Source organism: Panulirus ornatus, chromosome 11, assembly GCF_036320965.1.
Source record: "Panulirus ornatus isolate Po-2019 chromosome 11, ASM3632096v1, whole genome shotgun sequence".
NCBI lineage: Eukaryota > Metazoa > Arthropoda > Malacostraca > Decapoda > Palinuridae > Panulirus > Panulirus ornatus.
This window is the reverse complement of record NC_092234.1, coordinates 63,616,584-63,639,938: the sequence shown is the minus strand read 5'-3', so window position 1 is coordinate 63,639,938 and position 23,355 is coordinate 63,616,584. Positions and strand designations below refer to the sequence as shown.

Here is a 23,355-nt window from a genome sequence, read left to right as displayed (position 1 = left end):
TCACTCATGTACACATATATATATACATAAACACCCATACACACACATATACATACATATACATATCAACATATATGTACACAAACACAGACATATAGAGATGTGTACATATTCATACTTGCTTGCCTTCATCCATTCCAGTTGCTACCCTGCCACGCAGGAAATAGTGTTGCTACCCCGAGCTTCAGCGAGGTAGCGCCAGGAAAAAGAGACAAAAAAGGCCACGCTCATTCCACTCAGTCTATAGCTGTCATGTGTAATGCACCCAATCCACATCCAGGCCCCACAGACCTTTTCATGGTTTACCCCAGAAGTTTCACATGCCCTGGTTCAGTCCATCGACAGCATGTTGACCCTGGTATACCACATCATTCCATTCACTCAATTCCTTGCATGCCTCTCACCCTCCTGTATGTTCAGGTCCCGATCGCTCAAAATTTTTTTCACTCCATCCTTCCACCTCCAATTTGTTCTCCTACTTCTTGTTCCCTTCACCTCTGACATATATCCTCTCTATCAAGCTTTCCTCACTCATTCTTTCCATATGTCCAAGCCATTTTAACACACCCTCTTTAGCTGTCTCAACCACTCTTTTTATTACCACACATCTCTTACTATTTCATTACTTAATCGATCAAATCACCTCACACCACATATTGTCTTCTAACATTTCATTTCCAACACATCCACCCTCCTCTCTACAACCCTATCTATACCTCATACATCACAACCTTATAACGTCGTTGGAACTACCATTCCTTCACACATACCCATTTCTGCTCTCCGAGACAATGCTCTCTCCCACACATTCTTCATCGCTCCCAGAACCTTTGCCCCTCCCCCACCTTGTGACTCACTTCCACTTCCATGGTTCCATCCCCTGCTAAATCCATTCCCAGATATCTAAAACACTTCACTTCCTCCAATTCTTCTCCACTCTAACTTATATGCCAATTAAGTTGTCCCTCAACCCTACTAAACCTAATAACCTTGCTCTTATTCACATTCACTCTCAACTTTCTCCTCTCACACACTCTTCCAAAATCATATGAGAGGGTACTGATTGAGAGGATGAAGGCATGTACACAGCATCAGATTGGGGAAAAGCAGTGTGGTTTCTGAAGTGGTAGAGGATGTGTGGACCAAGTGTTTGCTTTGAGGAATGTGTGAGAAATACCTAGAAAAACAGATGGATTTGTATGTGGTATTTATGGATCTGGGGAAGGCATATGATAGGGTTGATATAGATGCTTTGTGTAAGGTCTTAAGAGTATATGGTGTGGGGTAAGCTGCTAGAAGCAGTGAATAGTTTTCACCAAGGATGTAAGGCATTCTACATATAACAGGAGGGGAGAGTGATTGGTTCCCAGTGAATGCCGGTCTGTGGCAGGGGTGTGTGATGTCCCCATGGGTGTTTAATTTGTTTATGGATGGGGTGGTTATGGAGGTAAATGCAAGAGTCTAGGAGCGAGGGGCAAGTATGCAGTCTGTTGGGGATGAGAGAGCTTGGGAAGTGAGTCAGTTGTTGTTCGCTGATGATACAGCGCTGGTGGCTGATTCGGGTAAGAAACTGTAGAAGCTGGTGACTGACTTTAGTAAAGAGTGTGAAAGAAGAAAGCTGAGAGTAAATGAGAATAAGAGCAAGGTTATTAGGTACAGTAGGGTTGAGGGACAAGGCAATTGGGAGGTAAGTTTGAATGGAGAAAAACTGAAGGAAGTGAAGTGTTTTAGATATCTGGTAGTGGATTTGGCAGCGGAATGAACCATGGAAGCGGAAGTGAGTCACAGGGTGAGGGAGGGGGTGAAAGTTCTGGGAGCATTGAAAAATGTGTAGAAGGTGAGAACATTATCTTGGAAAGCAAAAATGGGCATGTTTGAAGGAATAGTGGTTCCAACAATGTTATATGGTTACAAAGCGTGGGTCATAGATAGAGTTGTGCAGAGGAGGGTGGATGTGTTGGAAATGAGATGTTTGAGGACAATATGTGGTGTGAGGTGGTTTGATCGAGTGAGTAATGAAAGGGTAAGATAGATGTGTGGTAATAAAAAAGAGTGTGGTTGAGAGAGCAGAGGAGGGTGTTTTGAAATGGTTACTTATTACACTTAACTGCTGTCTCCCGTGTTAGGAAGGTAGCGCAAGGAAACAGACAAGTAATGGCCCAACCCACGCACATACATATGTATAAACATAAAACTCCCATACACGCTCATATACATACAAATACATTTTAACGTATACATACACATATATAGACACACTCACATATATTTACTTATTCTTATTTTGCTTTGTCGCTGTCTCCCGCATTAGCGAGGTAGCGCAAGGAAACAGACAAAAGAATGGCCCAACCCACCCACATACACATGTATATACATACACGTCCACACACGCAAATATACATACCTATACATCTCCATGTATACATATATATACACAGAGACATATACATATATACACATTTACATAATTCATACTGTCTGCCTTTATTCATTCCCATCGCCACCTCGCCACACATGAAATAACAACCCCCTCCCCCTCATGTGTGCGAGGTAGCGCTAGGAAAAGACAACAAAGGCCCCATTCGTTCACACTCAACCTCTAGCTGTAATGTAATAATGCACCGAAACCACAACTCCCTTTCCACATCCAGGCCCCACACAACTTTCCATGCTTTACCCCAGACGCTTCAAATGCCCTGGTTCAATCCATTGACACAACGTTGACCCCGGTATACCACATCGTTCCAATTCACTCTATTCCTTGCATGCCTTTCCCCCTCCTGCATGTTTAGGCCCCGATCACTGAAAATCTTTTTCACTCGATCTTTCCACCTCCAATTTGGTCTCCCACTTCTCCTAGTTCACTCCACCTCTGACACATATATCCTCTGGGTCAATCTTTCCTCACTCATTCTCTCCATGTGACCAAACCATTTCAAAACCCCCTCTTCTGCTCTCTCAACCACACTCTTTATATTACCACACATCTCTCTTACCCTATTATTACTTACTCGATCAAACCACCTCACACCACATATTGTCCTCAAACATCTCATTTCCAGCACATCCACCCTCCTCCGCACAACTCTATCCATATACATATATTTATTCTATTTATTTATTTTGCTTTGTCACTGTCTCCCGCGTTTGCGAGGTAGTGCAAGGAAACAGACGAAAGAAATGGCCCAACCCACCCCCATACACATGTATATACATACATGTCCACACACGCAAATATACATACCTATACATCTCAATGAACACATATATATACACACACAGACACATACATATATATACCCATGCACACAATTCACACTGTCTGCCTTTATTCATTCCCATCGCCACCTCGCCACACATGGAATCCCATCCCCGTCCCCCCTCATGTGTGCGAGGTAGCGCTAGGAAAAGACAACAAAGGCCCCATTCGTTCACACTCAGTCTCTAGCTGTCATGCAATAATGCCTGAACCACAGCTCCCTTTCCACATCCAGGCCCCACACAACTTTCCATGGTTTACCCCAGACGCTTCACATGCCCTGATTCAATCCACCACATCGATCCAATTCACTCTATTCCTTGCCCGCCTTTCACCCTCATGCATGTTCAGGCCCCGATCACTCAAAATCTTTTTCACTCCATCTTTCCACTTCCAATTTGGTCTCCCACTTCTCGTTCCCTCCACCTCCGACACATATATCCTCTTGGTCAATCTTTCCTCACTCATTCTCTCCATGTGACCAAACCATTTCAAAACACCCTCTTCTGCTCTCTCAACCACGCTCTTTTTATTTCCACATATCTCTCTTACCCTTACATAACTTAGTCGATCAAACCACCTCACACCATACATTGTCCTCAAACATCTCATTTCCAGCACATCCACCCTCCTGCGCACAACTCTATCCATAGCCCACGCCTCGCAACCACACAACATTGTTGGAACCACTATTCCTTCAAACATACCCATTTTTGCTTTCCGAGATAATGTTCTCGACTTCCACACATTCTTCAAGGCTCCCAGGATTTTCGCCCCCTCCCCCACCCTATGATTCACTTCCGCTTCCATGGTTCCATCCGCTGCCAGATCCACTCCCAGATATCTAAAACACTTTACTTCCTCCAGTTTTTCTCCATTCAAACTCACCTCCCAATTGACTTGACCCTCAACCCTACTGTACCTAATAACCTATATATATATATATATATATATATATATATATATATATATATATATAGTGTGTGAAAGAAGAAAGTTAAGAGTAAATGTGAATAAGAGCAAGGTTATTAGGTACAGTAGGGTTGAGGGTCAAGTAAATTGGGAGGTGAGTTTGAATGGAGAAAAACTGGAGGAAGTGAAGTGTTTTAGATATCTGGGAGTGGATCTGGCAGCGGATGGAACCATGGAAGCGGAAGTGGATCATAGGGTGGGGGAGGGGGCGAAAATTCTGGGAGCCTTGAAGAATGTGTGGAAGTCGAGAACATTATCACCGAAAGCAAAAATGGGTATGTTTGAAGGAATAGTGGTTCCAACAATGTTGTATGGTTGCGAGGCGTGGGCTATGGATAGAGTTGTGCGCAGGAGGATGGATGTGCTGGAAATGAGATGTTTGAGGACAATGTGTGGTGTGAGGTGGTTTGATCGAGTAAGTAACGTAAGGGTAAGAGAGATGTGTGGAAATAAAAAGAGCGTGGTTGAGAGAGCAGAAGAGGGTGTTTTGAAATGGTTTGGGCACATGGAGAGAACGAGTGAGGAAAGATTGACCAAGAGGATATATGTGCCGGAGGTGGAGGGAACGAGGAGAAGAGGGAGACCAAATTGGAGGTGGAAAGATGGAGTGAAAAAGATTTTGTGTGATCGGGGCCTGAACATGCAGGAGGGTGAAAGGAGGGCAAGGAATAGAGTGAATTGGATCGATGTGGTATACCGGGGTTGACGTGCTGTCAGTGGATTGAATCAGGGCATGTGAAGCGTCTGGGGTAAACCATGGAAAGTGTGTGGGGCCTGGATGTGGAAAGGGAGCTGTGGTTTTGGGCATTATTGCATGACAGCTAGAGACTGAGTGTGAGCAAATGGGGCCTTTGTTGTCTTTTCCTAGCACTACCTCGCACACATGACGGGGGAGGGGGATGGTATTCCATGTGTGGCGAGGTGGCGATGGGAATGAATAAAGGCAGACAGTGTGAATTGTGTGCATGGGTATATATGTATGTGTCTGTGTGTGTATATATATGTGTACATTGAGATGTATAGGTATGTATATTTGCGTGTGTGGACGTGTATGTATATACATTGTGTATGGGGGTGGGTTGGGCCATTTCTTTCGTCTGTTTCCTTGCGCTACCTCGCAAACGCGGGAGACAGCGACAAAGCAAAATATATAAATAAAATATATATATATATATATTCTTTCTTTTTTTTAAACTATTCGCCATTTCCCGCGTTAGCGAGGTAGCGTTAAGAACAGAGGACTGGGCCTTTTTTGGAATATCCTCACCTGGCCCCCTCTGTTCCTTCTTTTGGAAAATGAAAAAAAAAAAAAAAAACGAGAGGGGAGGATTTCCAGCCCCCCGCTCCCTCCCCTTTTAGTCGCCTTCTACGACACGCAGGGAATACGTGGGAAGTATTCTTAATCCCCTATCCCCAGGGATATATATATATATATATATATATATATATATATATATATATATATATATATATATATATATAAAAATGAAAATAAAAAGATGTTCTGGAAGGAGGTAAATAAAGTGCGTAAGACAAGGGAACAAATGGGAACTTCAGTGAAGGGCGCAGATGGGGAGGTGATAACAAGTAGTGGTGATGTGAGAAGGAGATGGAGTGAGTATTTTGAAGGTTTGTTGAATGTGTTTGATGATAGAGTGGCAGATATAGGGTGTTCTGGTCGAGGTGGTGTACAAAGTGAGAGGGTTAGGGAAAATGATTTGGTAAACAGAGAAGAGGTAGTAAAAGCTTTGCGGAAGATGAAAGCCGGCAAGGCAGCAGGTTTGGATGGTATTGCAGTGGAATTTATTAAAAAAGGGGGTGACTGTATTATTGACTGGTTAGTAAGGTTATTTAATGTATGTATGACTCATGGTGAGGTGCCTGAGGATTGGTGGAATGCGTGCATAGTGCCATTGTACAAAGGCAAAGGGGATAAGAGTGAGTGCTCAAATTACAGAGGTATAAGTTTCTTGAGTATTCCTGGTAAATTATATGGGAGGGTATTGATTGAGAGGGTGAAGGCATGTACAGAGCATCAGATTGGGGAAGAGCAGTGTGGTTTCAGAAGTGGTAGAGGATGTGTGGATCAGGTGTTTGCTTTGAAGAATGTATGTGAGAAATACTTAGAAAGCAAATGGATTTGTATGTAGCATTTATGGATCTGGAGAAGGCATATAATAGAGTTGATAGAGATGCTCTGTGGAAGGTATTAAGAATATATGGTGTGGGAGGAAAGTTGTTAGAAGCACTGAAAAGTTTTTATCGAGGATGTAAGGCATGTGTACGTGTAGGAAGAGAGGAAAGTGATTGGTTCTCAGTGAATGTAGGTTTGCGGCAGGGGTGTGTGATGTCTCCTTGGTTGTTTAATTTGTTTATGGAAGGGGTTGTTAGGGAGGTGAATGCAAGAGTTTTGGAAAGAGGGGCAAGTATGAAGTCTGTTGGGGATGAGAGAGCTTGGGAAGTGAGTCAGTTGTTGTTCGATGATGATACAGCGCTGGTGGCTGATTCATGTGAGAAACTGCAGAAGCTGGTGACTGAGTTTGGTAAAGTGTGTGAAAGAAGAAAGTTAAGAGTAAATGTGAATAAGAGTAAGGTTATTAGGTACAGTAGGGTTGAGGGTCAAGTCAATTGGGAGGTAAGTTTGAATGGAGAAAAACTGGAGGAAGTACAGTGTTTTAGATATCTGGGAGTGGATCTGGCAGCAGATGGAACCATGGAAGAAGAAGTGGATCATAGGGTGGGGGAGGGGGCGAGAATCCTGGGAGCCTTGAAGAATGTGTGGAAGTCGAGAACATTATCTCGGAAAGCAAAAATGGCTATGTTTGAAGGAATAGTGGTTCCAACAATGTTGTATGGTTGCGAGGCGTGGGCTATGGATAGAGTTGTGCGCAGGAGGATGGATGTGCTGGAAATGAGATGTTTGAGGACAATGTGTGGTGTGAGGTGGTTTGATCGAGTAAGTAACGTAAGGGTAAGAGAGATGTGTGGAAATAAAAAGAGCGTGGTTGAGAGAGCAGAAGAGGATGTTTTGAAATGGTTTGGGCACATGGAGAGAATGAGTGAGGAAAGATTGACTAAGAGGATATATGTGTCAGAGGTGGAGGGAACGAGGAGAAGTGGGAGACCAAATTGGAGGTGGAAAGATGGAGTGAAAAAGATTTTGTGTGATCGGGGCCAGAACATGCAGGAGGGTGAAAGGAGGGCAAGGAATAGAGTGAATTGGATCGATGTGGTGTACCGGGGTTGACGTGCTGTCAGTGGATTGAATCAGGGCATGTGAAGCGTCTGGGCTAAACCATGGAAAGCTGTGTAGGTATGTATATTTGCATGTGTGGACGTGTATGTATATACATGTGTATGGGGGTGGGTTGGGCCATTTCTTTTGTCTGTTTCCTTGCACTACCTCGCAAACGCGGGAGACAGCGACAAAGCAAAAAAAATATATAAGGGGATAAGAGTGAGTGCTCAAATTACAGAGGTATAAGTTTGTTGAGTATTCCTGGTAAATTATATGGGAGGGTATTGATTGAGAGGGTGAAGGCATGTACAGAGCATCAGATTGGGGAAGAGTAGTGTGGTTTCAGAAGTGGTAGAGGATGTGTGGATCAGGTGTTTGCTTTGAAGAATGTATGTGAGAAATACTTAGAAAAGCAAATGGATTTGTATGTAGCATTTATGGATCTGGAGAAGGCATATGATAGAGTTGATAGAGATGCTCTGTGGAAGGTATTAAGAATATATGGTGTGGGAGGAAAGTTGTTAGAAGCACTGAAAAGTTTTTATCGAGGATGTAAGGCATGTGTACGTGTAGGAAGAGAGGAAAGTGATTGGTTCTCAGTGAATGTAGGTTTGCGGCAGGGGTGTGTGATGTCTCCATGGTTGTTTAATTTGTTTATGGATGGGGTTGTTAGGGAGGTAAATGCAAGAGTTTTGGAAAGAGGGGCAAGTATGAAGTCTGTTGGGGATGAGAGAGCTTGGGAAGTGAGTCAGTTGTTGTTCGCTGATGATACAGCGCTGGTGGCTGATTCATGTGAGAAACTGCAGAAGCTGGTGACTGAGTTTGGTAAAGTGTGTGAAAGAAGAAAGTTAAGAGTAAATGTGAATAAGAGCAAGGTTATTAGGTACAGTAGGGTTGAGGGTCAAGTCAATTGGGAGGTGAGTTTGAATGGAGAAAAACTGGAGGAAGTGAAGTGTTTTAGATATCTGGGAGTGGATCTGGCAGCGGATGGAACCATGGAAGTGGAAGTGGATCATAGGGTGGGGGAGGGGGCGAAAATTCTGGGAGCCTTGAAGAATGTGTGGAAGTCGAGAACATTATCTCGGAAAGCAAAAATGGGTATGTTTGAAGGAATAGTGGTTCCAACAATGTTGTATGGTTGCGAGGCGTGGGCTATGGATAGAGTTGTGCGCAGGAGGATGGATGTGCTGGAAATGAGATGTTTGAGGACAATGTGTGGTGTGAGGTGGTTTGATCGAGTGAGTAACGTAAGGGTAAGAGAGATGTGTGGAAATAAAAAGAGCGTGGTTGAGAGAGCAGAAGAGGGTGTTTTGAAGTGGTTTGGGCACATGGAGAGGATGAGTGAGGAAAGATTGACCAAGAGGATATATGTGTCGGAGGTGGAGGGAGCAAGGAGAAGAGGGAGACCAAATTGGACGTGGAAAGATGGAGTGAAAAAGATTTTGTGTGATCGGGGCCTGAACATGCAGGAGGGTGAAAGGAGGGCAAGGAATAGAGTGGATTGGAGCGATGTGGTATACCGGGGTTGACGTGCTGTCAGTGGATTGAATCAAGGCATGTGAAGCGTCTGGGGTAAACCATGGAAAGCTGTGTAGGTATGTATATTTGCGTGTGTGGACATATGTATATACATGTGTATGGGGGGGGGGTTGGGCCATTTCTTTCGTCTGTTTCCTTGCGCTACCTCGCAAACGCGGGAGACAGCGACAAAGTAAAAAAAAAAAAAAAAAATATATATATATATATATATATATATATATATATATATATATATATATATATATATATATATATTATCTCAGAAAGCAAAAATGGGTATGTTTGAAGGAATAGTGGTTCCAACAATTTTGTATGTTTGCGAGGCGTGGGCTACAGATACAGTTGTGCACAAGAGGGTGGATGTGCTGGAAATGTGATGTTTGAGGAAAATGTGTGGTGTGAGGTGGTTTGATCGAGTAAGTAACGTAAGGATAAGAGAGATGTATGGAAATAAAAAGAGCGTGGTTGAGAGAGCAGAAGAGGATGTTTTGAAATGGTTTGGGCACATGGAGAGAATGAGTGAGGAAAGATTGACCAAGAGGATATATGTGTCGGAGGTGGAGGGAACGAGGAGAAGTGGGAGACCAAATTGGAGGTGGAAAGATGGAGTAAAAAAGATTTTGTGTGGTCGGGGCCTGAACATGCAGGAGGGTGAAAGGAGGGCAAGGAATAGAGTGAATTGGATCGATGTGGTGTACCGGGGTTGACGTGCTGTCAGTGGATTGAATCAGGGCATGTGAAGCGTCTGGGCTAAACCATGGAAAGCTGTGTAGGTATGTATATTTGCATGTGTGGACGTGTATGTATATACATGTGTATGGGGGTGGGTTGGGCCATTTCTTTTGTCTGTTTCCTTGCACTACCTCGCAAACGCGGGAGACAGCGACAAAGCAAAAAATATATATAAGGGGATAAGAGTGAGTGCTCAAATTACAGAGGTATAAGTTTGTTGAGTATTCCTGGTAAATTATATGGGAGGGTATTGATTGAGAGGGTGAAGGCATGTACAGAGCATCAGATTGGGGAAGAGTAGTGTGGTTTCAGAAGTGGTAGAGGATGTGTGGATCAGGTGTTTGCTTTGAAGAATGTATGTGAGAAATACTTAGAAAAGCAAATGGATTTGTATGTAGCATTTATGGATCTGGAGAAGGCATATGATAGAGTTGATAGAGATGCTCTGTGGAAGGTATTAAGAATATATGGTGTGGGAGGAAAGTTGTTAGAAGCACTGAAAAGTTTTTATCGAGGATGTAAGGCATGTGTACGTGTAGGAAGAGAGGAAAGTGATTGGTTCTCAGTGAATGTAGGTTTGCGGCAGGGGTGTGTGATGTCTCCATGGTTGTTTAATTTGTTTATGGATGGGGTTGTTAGGGAGGTAAATGCAAGAGTTTTGGAAAGAGGGGCAAGTATGAAGTCTGTTGGGGATGAGAGAGCTTGGGAAGTGAGTCAGTTGTTGTTCGCTGATGATACAGCGCTGGTGGCTGATTCATGTGAGAAACTGCAGAAGCTGGTGACTGAGTTTGGTAAAGTGTGTGAAAGAAGAAAGTTAAGAGTAAATGTGAATAAGAGCAAGGTTATTAGGTACAGTAGGGTTGAGGGTCAAGTCAATTGGGAGGTGAGTTTGAATGGAGAAAAACTGGAGGAAGTGAAGTGTTTTAGATATCTGGGAGTGGATCTGGCAGCGGATGGAACCATGGAAGTGGAAGTGGATCATAGGGTGGGGGAGGGGGCGAAAATTCTGGGAGCCTTGAAGAATGTGTGGAAGTCGAGAACATTATCTCGGAAAGCAAAAATGGGTATGTTTGAAGGAATAGTGGTTCCAACAATGTTGTATGGTTGCGAGGCGTGGGCTATGGATAGAGTTGTGCGCAGGAGGATGGATGTGCTGGAAATGAGATGTTTGAGGACAATGTGTGGTGTGAGGTGGTTTGATCGAGTGAGTAACGTAAGGGTAAGAGAGATGTGTGGAAATAAAAAGAGCGTGGTTGAGAGAGCAGAAGAGGGTGTTTTGAAGTGGTTTGGGCACATGGAGAGGATGAGTGAGGAAAGATTGACCAAGAGGATATATGTGTCGGAGGTGGAGGGAGCAAGGAGAAGAGGGAGACCAAATTGGACGTGGAAAGATGGAGTGAAAAAGATTTTGTGTGATCGGGGCCTGAACATGCAGGAGGGTGAAAGGAGGGCAAGGAATAGAGTGGATTGGAGCGATGTGGTATACCGGGGTTGACGTGCTGTCAGTGGATTGAATCAAGGCATGTGAAGCGTCTGGGGTAAACCATGGAAAGCTGTGTAGGTATGTATATTTGCGTGTGTGGACATATGTATATACATGTGTATGGGGGGGGGTTGGGCCATTTCTTTCGTCTGTTTCCTTGCGCTACCTCGCAAACGCGGGAGACAGCGACAAAGTAAAAAAAAAAAAAAATATATATATATATATATATATATATATATATATATATATATATATATATATATATATGTGTGTGTGTGTGTGTATATTATTTTTTCATACATATTCGCCAATTCCCACATTAGCGAGGTAGCATTAAGAACAAAGTAATGAGTCTTAAAGGGAGTATCCTCACTTGACCCCCTTCTCTGTTCCTTTTTTTGGAAAGGTAAAAAAGTGAAAAAAAAAAGGGGGGAGAGAAAAGAGAAAGAAAAGTAAGAGTTGAGACTAGTGATGATTCAACAGCTTCTAGGCGAGTGGAAAATCAGCCTTTTAATTAAAGAACATAGCAGGTCACAGCTGCTTTCCTGGTTTTAAATGGTCCCCAAAATGTGAATTTACATCCCCACTAAAAACTGGAGGCATCCAGTAACCCTGGTTGTAAAGATAACAAAGTATATCAATACTGCACATTGCTGATTGATTTAAACACCAATACCATTCTTACATATGATTTTGAGGCAAATGATAGTAATTTTGTATGAGTGCTCCAAGTAACCTGATTATATGGGAGGTGAATATCTACTATCCAAAAGGGTCAACTATCCACACATTTTCTGACCCGCAGTGTATCCATCAAAAGGCAGATTATTCATATCATGATACTTTGTGTTTTGCAGACTCATTTGTCAGTTAAATTGTTAATGTTCTGGTCAGCAACCAGATTAATTGTGAATATTCTTTGACTTACCTACAATACTACTGAGGAAGCATCTCAATCAATAAAATCTCACTTTGTTTATAGTATGTGGTGCAACAGAGAACAAATTTGAGCCTAAGAAAATGACAAGAGAAACAGGTTTGAAAGAATTAAGCTGAAATATGGCTTACTCTAAATAATGCCTTAGCTGAAAGGCTAAAAGATACTTGTGTTTGAAAACCAGAATAGAAGGCAACTAAAAATGCTGACAAATTCTGTGATTTACATGGATTTATGTTTTTTAGTGTGAAAGTAATGCTGATGACATACTATCTACAAGCAAGACAACCTGCACAAAGTCTGTACTGAAGGTGTCCTTATCAACTTTGAAATGTCTATCTGTATTCTCATTCATAAAAGTAGGTATCAATTACAATAAAGTTTCATAAAGAATATTCAAAATGAAGAAAAAATTTGCATGTATTGTAGTTTTACTTAAATCCTTTGAGGACAGATATGTTTTTGAAAATCATGAAATAATGCAGTGCAGGTGTTACACAAATGTAAAAGTCATAAGTTAGACGGGAACTAATAAACCTTGCCCCATTAATATTAGTTTATTGTCTGTCAGACATTTCTTTATACTTTACAAACTTCCAGGTAGAATACTGAAGGATTATCTCTATCAGTACAAGAAAACAGGAATTGTCACATTAAATTCTCATTATGAGTATAAAGATCATTTGATTAGGATGAAATTTTATATGAATCTTTTTTCATATCAACCAAAACAAATATTCATGTGTGTCATAATGGGATGTGTTGCGCAGACATATGACCAACGAAATGATACGAAAGTTGGTTCAGTCGGTCATGATCCTGAATTCATCGACTGGCAGATCCACTGATAAAGTCTGTTACTTGTCCATGTCTACTGGCAACATGTAGCCGCATACTATTTCGTCTGGCACTGCGATGGGGGCAATATGGACAGTGGTATCTCTTCTGTCCAGTGTGAGTATCCATGTGCTTCTTTAGATCATTGGTCTTGATGCAGGAGTATGGACAGAGGATACACTTCAGTGGTCTCTCCCCTGTGTGAATCATCAGGTGCTGTCGTAGGTGGTAGGGGTTCCTCGCCACCAGTCCGCAGTGCCTACACCTAAGCCCCAGCGGCGCCTCACACCCCTGGGGAGACAACACCTGTTACTCCACGCAGATTTTCTTCATGACGAGTACAGTACATTTACATACTCTATGCCTGGTCATAAATAAATGCCTTCATAAGTAGCATAAAGAATAACCCTTCATGCCAATGAAAAGCATCATAAGTATTTTTCATATCAGGAAATTAATCCTTTAACATGTCCTCTCTCCTAATATTCAATTTTAGAACCTTTGTTCCATTACCAGTTAAAAAAAAAGTATGCCTGACACCAGTGCCTTTCAATATACTTCACCATACACTATAACAATAACAAAACGAATAATGAATAATCAAGTATGAATTAGCACGAGGAGTTCGGAATGCTTATAATGCGAAATGAAATGAATGTTGAGACGAGAAGGGTAACGAAAAATTATATCAAACGTAAAGTACTAGACAGCTGTCTTTGGCCTTTGACAAATATGGTGCAGGACCATGAGAAGGAAAGAATCAGTTTATGAATATCCTTGTCTACCTATATACTAGTTTTCATATATTGTACTAAAGGTCTCCATTTCACTATTTCCACTTGTTCACCCCTTACCCCTAAATTTCTTTATTTCATCCTTTTTCTTTTTCCTATACATATTCTTGTTCATGAACTCATTCTTTACTCATAATCAAACATTCAATGCAATTTCCTGGCACGTTTTAATTATCAGGGTGTCAATACAGACTGTAACAGAGTTTAGTAATCACAGTAGTTCAAGAAAGCTGCCCTCTCCTATTTCTATACAATTTGCCCTTATATATGGGTTCCCTTGGTTACACTACAAAAGATTTAATCAGACCTTAGTATTTCACCAACAAAGTATCTGTTAGCAAAAAAATCTAGGTTTTGACAAATGAAAAATCTTTTCTCTACCAAAGGCAGAGCCCTTTGAGTATCTGAAAGAGCAATATCTTGGCTAAACGTTAAAACATCTTACCTTCCATCAACCATCATAAAACATGTGAGGCTAGCAGATGACTGTTAACAAAAGGCACAATCTTTCAGAAACCATCCAAACCTATGACATCACGTATAAAAGAGGCAACCTAAAGTGATAGACCACCCTTATCCATTCACTTACTTCTGGTGTCTATATTTTACCTTGGATAGTCTTCAGAGGTCTCCTACCCTCCAACTTGGGCCGAGTCCAAGCTTCTGGTCAAGTCACCGGTTAAACAAACTAGTGGATGCTACAGCCCACGTTATACTATTACAGCCTGGTTGGTCAAGTTCACTTCTTAAATACTTATCCAGGACCTTCTAAAACTTCTCCACCTTGCATCTTACAGGGTTTCTGATGGTTGCAGGCAATATGTTTAATAGCCTTAGGCAATGGTATTCCATCTTTTTGTGCTTCTTGGACCTTTTGATCTCAGGGACAAAAGTTTGCTGTCTTCCATGCATATCATACCAAGAAAGAATTATTTTTGAGAGTAGGTTGTGACCACAACCTCTAGGTTTTTCCGAGCATCCACTCAATAGAGTGATTTCAAGTCATTTCCATGAATACAGCTCCTATTGTGTCAATAAGGAATATGAAAACTATAAATACTTTCTTACTCTGCAGTTTGGGCTGCCTTGTAGGTGATGATAGTAAACAGCATTATTCTATTTCTAAGAGTACTGACAACTTGAAGAGCAATACATGGGTCTTCATCTTGTACTGAAGGTGTGCAAGATCCATCCTACAATATCTTCTGAAGAGGCAATTGTTGCCTTGTTTTGTTTACTTAAAACAATGTAAAATATTTAAGCTAAGGTCTTTTACATTGTTCACTCATAGTATGAGTGTGTGTGTGTGTCCATCTAGTACTTAGAAATAGCTTTCGTTTCTTCACTCCCCCAATACAATAGGAGTTAGAATTTATCCTCATTGAAGAGTATGTTGCTGACCCTTTACTTATGACAGCTTGTAATTTCTGCATGTAATCTGCTGATAAAGTTTTCTTACTTATTCTAGTATTATCTGCAAGTGGTATGAAAACATGATTCCTGTTTGTGTCAGTCAGATACAACAATGAGGAAAAAAAGGAGTATAAGTACAGATCCTTGTGGGACTGAGCTTTCTATTGTAGAAGCACTGGAAATAGCCTGATTGACATTTTGTAATGTAACATGTACCTGACATGCCATTTTCAGAATAACGTGAACAGCCCATTTACACCTTTTTTCCCCAATTCATATGGGTTTAAGTTTGAAATAATGCGATCACCACTGGACTGGCAACATGAGAAGTGCTACATTATTGTGTGCTGCAGTAAGCTTATATTTCAAGTACTTTGCCCCTTCTATAATGACACCAAAGCATCTTTTAAGTTATTCTGGTACCAGTGGTGCATAAGGCCATCACCAATGAGGTTAAAATGGATGTGCTTAAAAGTTATGAGGTAAACAAATAGTTGATTTTAAGCATGCCCTTAGATTTACTGAATCTACTTTACAGACTATTTGTGATACTGCTGAGAAAATCAAGAAGTGTGCCAAGGATGGAACATTAATCAGTGCATCGAAGGCCTTGTATTTACAAAGTTCGATTATGGAGAGAATGGAATGAATGTTAAGCATATGGATAGAACACTAAACTCATGAAAATATTCCTGTCAAATTGTCTGGAAAACATGCAAAGGCCTGGAGTACATAAGGTGACTTATCAGCAGTAGGAGCAGCAAAGACATTTCAAGCAAGTCCTGATTGCTTGAATGCCTTTGAGAACATACACTTCCCATGGTGAGAAAACTACATCAGGATTCAAAGCTGCTAAGGATCACCAGACACTGCTTGTGGGGGAGGTAATGCTGAGGTAACTGCAAGCTTAGAACATAAATGGTCTACCAATCAGAAAATCCCACAGCTCTTAAGGGATATGTGAAGCAACATTTGGATATATTATTATTATTCTAATCCAAAGTTCTGGATGATAAGCAAATATTTTTGTGATTATTTTGCACCAAACTTCCATGAAGAGCTGAAAGAGTACTGTGCAAAGAAGATTACGAGTTCTAAAATTCTCCTTCTTACTGATAAGGTGGCCTTGCACCTTCAATACAGAATCTTAGTATGAAAAACAAAGTAATTTTTCTTCTGCCCAACACTGCATCTCTAATCCAGCCGGTATATAATGGGGTTATATCTACTTTCAAGGACTTTTTATTTCCAGAGGATGATTGTAAAGCTCATGAAGGAAACAGAGAATGACCAGATGACCGTGAAGGAATTCTGAAAGCTCTTCATCAGGGATGCAGTCATGATCATTCATGAGGTCTGAAGCAAATCACCTGTATTTATATGAACAGAGTATGGGAGATGATTTGCCCTTAATTTATTCGTGGATTCTAGTGTTTTGATGTTTTCAGATACCTCTGATTATTTCTGAAGGAGAATTATATAATGTAAAAGATATTTCAACCAATATTTTTGAATGCCTCCAAACAGAATAATATGCAAAAAGATACAAAAATGCAATTATGAGGTAGTGGTTACACATTATGTCTTCCCCCCAGATATATGGCATGACATTTGATAAAAGGCAAAACAAGTCTTTGGATTCTATCTTTCTACCTATAACTCTGATGCTTGTTCCCTCCTGAAACTTCCTCAAGAAGGCGGCCACTGCAATACAGTCTCCATAACTAGTGAACTCCAGTGCTGCTTGTTGGCCCAAACTAAAGTCTTTGGCTTCTTGTTGACTATTTGTTCCCATATGTTTGTCTATACTTTGGTAGTAAAAAAAAAAAAAATCTTAAAAAAGTCTAGTCTCTAAACTGGGCTATGCCAGAAGTATGGCAGTGGGTAAAACTGTTTTGTTATCAGCACTGATGTACGAGTTTTCTTGATATAACAAGGTCACAGGGATGAGAAATTATCACACAGTTTAAATAAAAAGATTCAGATAAAAATCATCAGTTCGACTATGTCACTATTCACTATCACTGTCTTTTGCTACCAATCTTCCACAATCATCAGGATCAAAGTTACAGAAACAGGCAATATTGCATGGAATAGATGACTTGGAATATGGGAAGTTCATCGAGACACCTTGTGGTCTACTTACATTTGCATTCTGCAAATGTAAGCATCATCGCAGGATAAGGTTGTCATTCACAAAAATACTTCCATTCTCCTCTGGTGCAAGAAAGATGGACCACAGAGGCCTGTCTGTTTTTACAAGTTACTTTGGCAATGGCTTCAGAGCAGGTGAAAACAGAACAAGTCTCTTTGGTTGGTGGTTGTGAGCAATATGCATTATGCAAATAAATGGACACATAACCTATATAGTGATGAGATGCCAACTTTTCTGCACAGGGAACAAAAGAAATCTTGTGCATCATTCATCATTTACCATCATATCCACAATGTCACCATATGAAAACTTTGTGAGTACCAACTACCCATCAGCATACTGCGGGTCAACTTTAACTCTCTTTCCCACACTGATACAGTTAGCAGACTGAATTGCAGCCAAAAAACATGTGTGCATAAAGTAAAATTAGGGGCCTCTAGCAAAGAGGGGGGTAAGAAGGGCAATAATGAGGCTGAAGGTAGAAAAAGCACCTACAGTGGATTACAGCTGAAATACTGAAGTATGGAGGAGAAAGTGTCATTGAGTAGATGCATCTTATATGTAATTTAGCATGAAAACAGAAGGTTGTGCCTGAGGATTGGGTGAAAGCGATTATTGTTCCTTTATTCAAAGGAAAAGGTGCGAATGATGTATGTAGCAATTACAGGGGAACAAGTCTGTTACTATACCACAAAAAGTGTATGCAAGAATATTAATTGACAGAGTGATGGAAATGACTGAATGCAGAATAAGTGAAGAACAAGGGGGCTTTAGGAAAGGTAAGGGATAGGCAGATCAGGTTTTGTTGTAAAGATGACTGTGGAAAAGTATTTAGCGAAAGGTAAGTAGCTGTATGCAGCTTTTATGGATCTAGAGAAAGTGTATGACAGAGACAAGTGAAATGCTTTGTGGGATGTGTTAAGGATATATGATATAAGGGAAAAACTGCTGGATGGTTTACTGTAAAAGCCATCTACAGTGGAGCACATACACGTGTAAGAGCTGAGCGAAAGTTTTGGGATATATGAAGGTGCAAGGCAGGGCTGGGTGATGTCATTGTGGCTTTTTAATATATATATATGGATGGAGTGATGACGTGAAAGCAAAATTAGGGAAAAGGAGAACAGAGATGGAGTGTGGTCGTGAGATATGATGGCTAGTGGCACGCCTGTTTGTGGATGATACTGTGTTGTTTGCTGAGTGAAAAGAAGTTGCAGAAGGTTGTGTGTTTCATTATGTGTGTCAGGGGATATTGAAGGTAAATGTAAGTAAAAGTAAAGCAATGGTGTTTGAAAGGAAACAGAGTGAGAGTATAGATTTTGCAAAACCATATAAGGTGAAAGTGTACAAAATTGTGCTGTGGATATGGGGGGGAAAGACTGGAAGGAAAGAGGAAATTTAAGTCTCTGGGAGCTGTCTTGGGAAAGTGTGGTGATATAGAAGGAGAGATACGGGAGAGAGCACTACAGGGTAGAAGAGTCATTGGGTCCCTTAACAGAATAATGAAGGACAGAGGTGTAGGTAGGAAAGCTGAGAGGATCAAGGGACAGCATAGTCCTCCCAACCTTGATCTATGCAGCCAAAACATGGATGGGAAATGAGGCACAGAGGTCAAGAATCCAGGCTTTGAAAATGAGCTATTTGAGAAGAGCATGTGGTGTGACTAGATGGAATGAAGAAAGAAATGAAAGGGTGTATGTGAGATGTGGTATGGCAAGGAATGCAATGGGAATATATTGTGGAGTGGTAGAATGGGTGAAATGTAATACTTTGAGGTGGTTGGGCATGTGGAAAAAATGCAAGACTAGGAGTATAGAAGGAGTGTGTATGCTAGTAAAATTAAAGGGGATGATGAGAGTGGAAGACCACCTGTGACATGGGCAAATAGGGTGGAGGAGTACTCGAGGGAGAGAAACAGAGGAAGAATGTGTGGAATAGTGTATGCAAGGGAGGCACATAAGGACAGGTTTAAATGGAGACTTTTGCCACAGATAGATAGATAGATGTGCAAATTGTCTTTTCTGACTACATCTGCCAGCAAGCTTGTAATGTCATGGATAGATACAAAGTCATCTTGCCTTTCTACCCAAGCTTCTCAAGGTTTCCAAGATGAGGTAAGTGATACACTAACTAGATTATGACATCCATATCTGTTGCTTGTATCACAAGATGATAAAAAATTCGAGCATAGGACTCTTGTGTCTAGGACAGTACAACTTGTCTACAACAATTACTACCTGATTTGTAATATGAACTGCCTCTGCCTATATTCTAAGTACCAGATAAAAGTCATGTGGGAGACTAGAACATCCTTCACTCTACTAAAACGTGACATACAGATCAACAAATTCTATTTGGATTTTCTATTTGGCAAATTCTATTTGGATTTTCTATTTGGCAAATTCTATTTGGATTTTCTATTTGGCATTGTCTGATGGCACGTACTCTTGTATAACTACACCTTTGTCTCTCCTATGGCATACATCAATTTTTAAGATTTCTGCTCCCATGTCATTTAGCTATCCAAAAAAATGGATGGGTAAAAATCACCTGGTTTCATTTTCAATATTTTGTTAAAGTATCTTTGTTGGGATGCCCAAAAGTTTAAGCACATTCTCTATAAAAGAATCAAAGAAAAACATAATTTGAATACATAACTATCCAAATATACATGACCAAAAAATCGAAGATGGCATGATGGCAACATGCATCAAGAAAATGCTATGGATTATAGAAATACCAGTAATATTCTATTTTCAAAATGGTCATAACCAATGCAAAAAGCAGGAAATGTGTGAAAAAATATTGTTCATGAAAGTTTTAAAGATGCACTTGTAAAATACTGACAAGAAACACTAACTTGAAATTTGTTAAATGCCTGTACATCCAGCCATTTTTAATCTTACACAATTAAGACGTGCAAACAGATATTCTTTTGTTTGAACAACTTTTGTTTAAAAATCATAAAGAGGCCTATAAATATTTACTTAAAGCATAAGATACAACTACAGTGAACTGAATATATTTTTCAAAACTGTGATTAAAATATTTACAAGACTTTGTCCTGTGACCTTTTGATATCTAGCTATCTCATCAGTAAAATGCTTAAACTATTTCAAACAGTATATCATAAGAAAAATGATGAATGGTTATTGGTGGCCCCAACATTTCAAATGATGCAGATATGACAAATTACATTTGCTATATCCCTTAATTTTCCCATCTCTGGAGGAGCAAAACTCATCATCATAAACATGTTTTTATAAGGTGCATAATTCAAACCAGTTGTATTAATTAGTTTTTTTGTGTCTAAGACCCTACCAATGATACTCTAAGGATCAAACAAAATATGATAGGAATGTCAATTTGATATTCATTTTGGTATATTTTCCCAGTTTGGGTCCCAGACTATTCTGTATTTGCGGCTTGTAAATCTTACAAGAACCTCTCACCACAATAATCTGGTTCCTTGCCACCAAACTCCATTCCCAAAATATTTCACCACAGAAATAATTAAGTTCTGTACAGTTTCTAAGATTATATTTCCTCAACTCGTCTCACCTCTGCTCTTTTAACTAAATCGTTTACCACATAACCACACTAGAGCATTGCATGATAATTTTTTGACAATGTGTATAACATTTCATTATTATTATTATTATTATTATTATCATCATTATTACATTGGGTATGTTTGAAGGAATAGTGGTTCCAACAATGTTGTATGGTTGCGAGGCGTGGGCTATGGATAGAGTTGTGTGCAGGAGGATGGATGTGCTGGAAATGAGATGTTTGAGGACAATGTGTGGTGTGAGGTGGTTTGATCGAGTAAGTAACGTAAGGGTAAGAGAGATGTGTGGAAATAAAAAGAGCGTGGTTGAGAGAGCAGAAGAGGATGTTTTGAAATGGTTTGGGCACATGGAGAGAATGAGTGAGGAAAGATTGACCAAGAGGATATATGTGTCGGAGGTGGAGGGAACGAGGAGAAGAGGGAGACCAAATTGGAGGTGGAAAGATGGAGTGAAAAAGATTTTGTGTGATCGGGGTCTGAACATGCAGGAGGGTGAAAGGAGGGCAAGGAATAGAGTGAATTGGAGCGATGTGGTATACCGGGGTTGACGTGCTGTCAGTGGATTGAATCAAGGCATGTGAAGCGTCTGGGGTAAATCATGGAAAGCTGTGTAGGTATGTATATTTGCGTGTGTGGACGTATGTATATACATGTGTATGGGGGGGGGTTGGGCCATTTCTTTCGTCTGTTTCCTTGCGCTACCTCGCAAACGCGGGAGACAGCGACAAAGTATAAAAAAAAAAAAAAAAATATATATATATATATATATATATATATATATATATATATATATATATATATATATATATATATATATATATATATATATATATATTTATATATATATATATATATACATATATATATATATATATATATATATATATATATATATATATATATGCTGTCGGTGGATTGAGCCGGGGCATGTGGGGCGTCTGGGGTGAACCATGGGAAAGTTTTGTGGGGCCTGGATGTGGAAGGGGAGCTGCGGTTTTGGTGCATTGTACGTGACAGCTGGAGACTGGGCATGAATGAATGTGGCCTTTGTTGTCTTTTCCTAGTGCTACCTCGTGCACATACAGCAGGAGAGGGTTGTTATTTCATGTGTGGCGGGGTGGTGATGGGAATGAATGAAAGGAGACAGTATGAATTATGTACATGTGTATATATGTATATGTCTGTGTGTGTATATATATGTATACGTTGAGATGTGTAGGTGTGTGTATTTGCGTGTGTGGATGTGTATGTATATACATGTGGATGTGAGTGGGTTGGGCCATTCTTTCGTCTGTTTCCTTGCGCTGCCTCGCTGGCGCGGGAGACAGCGACAAATTAAAATAAATAAAATGAATATATATATATATATATATATATATATATATATATATATATCCCTGGGGATAGGGGAGAAAGAATACTTCCCACGTATTCCCTGCGTGTCGTAGAAGGCGACTAAAAGGGAAGGGAGCGGGGGGCTGGAAATCCTCCCCTCTCAATTTTTTTTTTTTTTTTTCTTTTTTATTTTCCAAAAGAAGGAACAGAGAAGGGGGCCTGGTGAGGATATTCCCTAAAAGGCCCAGTCCTCTGTTCTTAACGCTACCTCGCTAATGCGGGAAATGGCGAATAGTATGAAAGAAAGAAAAGAATATATATATATATAATATATATATATATATATATATATATATACAGGGTTGTTCGGAGGAGGGTGGATGTGTTGTAAATGAGATGTTTGAGGACAATATGTGGAGTGATTTGGTTTGATCAAGTGAGTCATGAAAGGGAAAGAGAGATGTGTGGTAATGAAAAGAGTGTGGTTGAGAGAGCAGAAGACTGTGTATTGAAATGGTTTGGTCACATGGAGACAATGAGTGAGGAAAGATTGACAAAGAGGATATATGTGTCAGAGGTGGAGGGAACAAGGAGAAATGAGAGACCAAATTGGAGGTGGAAGGATGGAGTGAAAGATTTTGGGCAATCGGGGCCTGAACATGCAGGAAGGTGAAAGGCGTGCAAGGAAAAGAGTGACATGGAACGATGTGGTAAACTAGGGTTGACATGCTGTCAATAGATTGAACCAGGGTAAGTGAAGCGTCTAGGGTAAACCATGGAAAGTTTTGTGGGGCCTGGATAAGGAAAGGGAGCTGTGGTTTCAGTGCATTATACATGACAACTAGAGATTGAGTGTGAAAGAATGTGGCCTTTGCTGTCTTTTACTAGCGCTACCTTGAGTGCGTGCGGGGGGTGGGGGATGTCATTTCATGTGTAGCGGGGTGGCGACGGGAATGAATAAAGGCAGCAAGTATGAATTATGTACATGTGTATATATGTATATGTCTGAGTATCTTTTTTTTTTTTTTTTTTGCTTTGTCGCTGTCTCCCGCGTTTGCGAGGTAGCGCAAGGAAACAGACGAAAGAAATG

General features: G+C 40.5%; 1 protein-coding gene across 19 annotated transcripts in view; it reads right to left on the bottom strand.

Annotated features, from left to right (window-relative positions):
• Positions 1-23,355, bottom strand: part of LOC139751609 (uncharacterized) — a 430,524-nt gene that overhangs the window by 236,605 nt on the left and 170,564 nt on the right. For 2 of the 19 annotated variants that reach the window (XM_071667217.1, XM_071667222.1), the window contains one exon: positions 12,703-13,288. The exons of the other annotated variants lie outside the window; for them this stretch is intronic. Coding sequence is in view for 1 of the 2 variants with exons in the window: in XM_071667222.1 (XP_071523323.1) it covers positions 12,986-13,288 (303 nt within the window). In the remaining variant the exon portion in view is untranslated. Of the gene's footprint in view, positions 1-12,702; positions 13,289-23,355 lie in introns of those variants that run through there. 19 annotated transcript variants of the gene reach the window in all.